The following is a 1,328-nucleotide window of genomic DNA, read 5'->3' as shown; positions in this document are numbered from 1 at the left end:
ACACACACACACACACACACACACACGTTTCCTCCTCGCGAAGCAGCTCGCATCAGACCGTCCTTTAAAAACATTAACTGTGACATATACTTTTTATCATATCTTTGGATCTACTTGGTCTAACAACACAATTTAAAAGCTGGTTTAAAGTTCAAAGTCTCTACTTTTCACTCGAGAGTCAGAGAGGGTGAATCTTTACTGGTAGAGTTTTTCTTTCTTCCTAAACTTTATTTAGCTCAGCCAGCATAACGCTTTTAATAATAGATTTTTATGGACTTTACTGATTCATTGTTGCTGCCCTTGAGCAAACTATTCTCAGCAGAGTGTACTTCTATAAGSCATTCTGCTGACAGCTGAATACTCCAAATACGTCCAGACTCAGAGGCCATATTTATCAGCTGCTTACATCACTGCATCGCACCAAAGGCTGTCCAAACTGAAAGACTCCTTCCCTGTCTTTTCCTTCCTGTGTCTACACAAACTACATGTGTGAGATTCTTTTTTCTTATTAAGTATGGTTGTTAGTTGTTCATGTTTCCTGTGTGTGTACTCACAGTGAACTGGTTTGCAGCAGTAGGGATGTAGATGGTGTACTGTTTCTCAGACGCTGCCTCCACATTAACAGGACTGGCTTCAGCATTTCTCCTCAGCTCCTCCAGAGCCAGTCGGACAGCCAGGTATTTAGACAGATGATCCACTGTAGCGTTGCCTGATGTCTTAATGTAGCGCGGCACAAACTCCACACTTTGAACCAGTCGAGAACAGGCATGTCAGTAAAAATGCTGATTTGATTAGCTGACTTTAAACAAATGTTACGTAAGTAGAAAYATGACCAACACACAGATCTGAACAGATTCCTACCTGTTYTGTCCATCATCTTTTTCCATCAATGTGGGATGAGGTCTAAACACCAATTCGATTTCGCTGGTMCCGCCATCAATTACAGAGTCCCCGCCCCCGTTCTCAGCAGTATTATCCATGTCCAAACCGCTGTCATCACTTGTTTTGGTGCGTTTGATGCTTGGGCCTGCCTCCTACAAAAATACACCAGATTTTTAGGATCATGAATGTGTTTGTAGTCCATGATTGTAGTCTATGTTTGTACTCTATGTTTGTAGTCCATGATTGTAGTCCATGATTGTAGTCCATGATTGTAGTCCATGATTGTAGTCCATGATTGTAGTCCATGATTGTAGTCCATGATTGTAGTCCATGATTACTAGGGCTGTGTATTGGCAAGAATTTGGCGATGCGGTGCATATCATGACAGAGGAGTCACGATACGATATATTCTGATATATTGTGATACTGTAAGTAAGGCGATATAT

General features: G+C 41.5%; 1 protein-coding gene across 1 annotated transcript in view; it reads right to left on the bottom strand.

Moving 5' to 3' along the window:
• Positions 1-554: 554 nt before the first annotated feature.
• Positions 555-1,328, bottom strand: part of rnf2 (ring finger protein 2) — a gene marked incomplete at its 3' end in the record, with an annotated part of 10,911 nt that continues 10,137 nt past the window's right edge. The window contains 2 exon segments of the mRNA XM_014015192.1: positions 555-744; positions 862-1,034. Of these exon segments, the coding sequence (XP_013870646.1) occupies positions 555-744; positions 862-1,034 (363 nt within the window).

This window comes from Austrofundulus limnaeus, unplaced genomic scaffold, assembly GCF_001266775.1.
Source record: "Austrofundulus limnaeus strain Quisiro unplaced genomic scaffold, Austrofundulus_limnaeus-1.0 Scaffold124, whole genome shotgun sequence".
Classification (NCBI taxonomy): Eukaryota; Metazoa; Chordata; class Actinopteri; order Cyprinodontiformes; family Rivulidae; genus Austrofundulus; species Austrofundulus limnaeus.
This window is presented reverse-complemented; position numbering and strand designations above follow the sequence as displayed.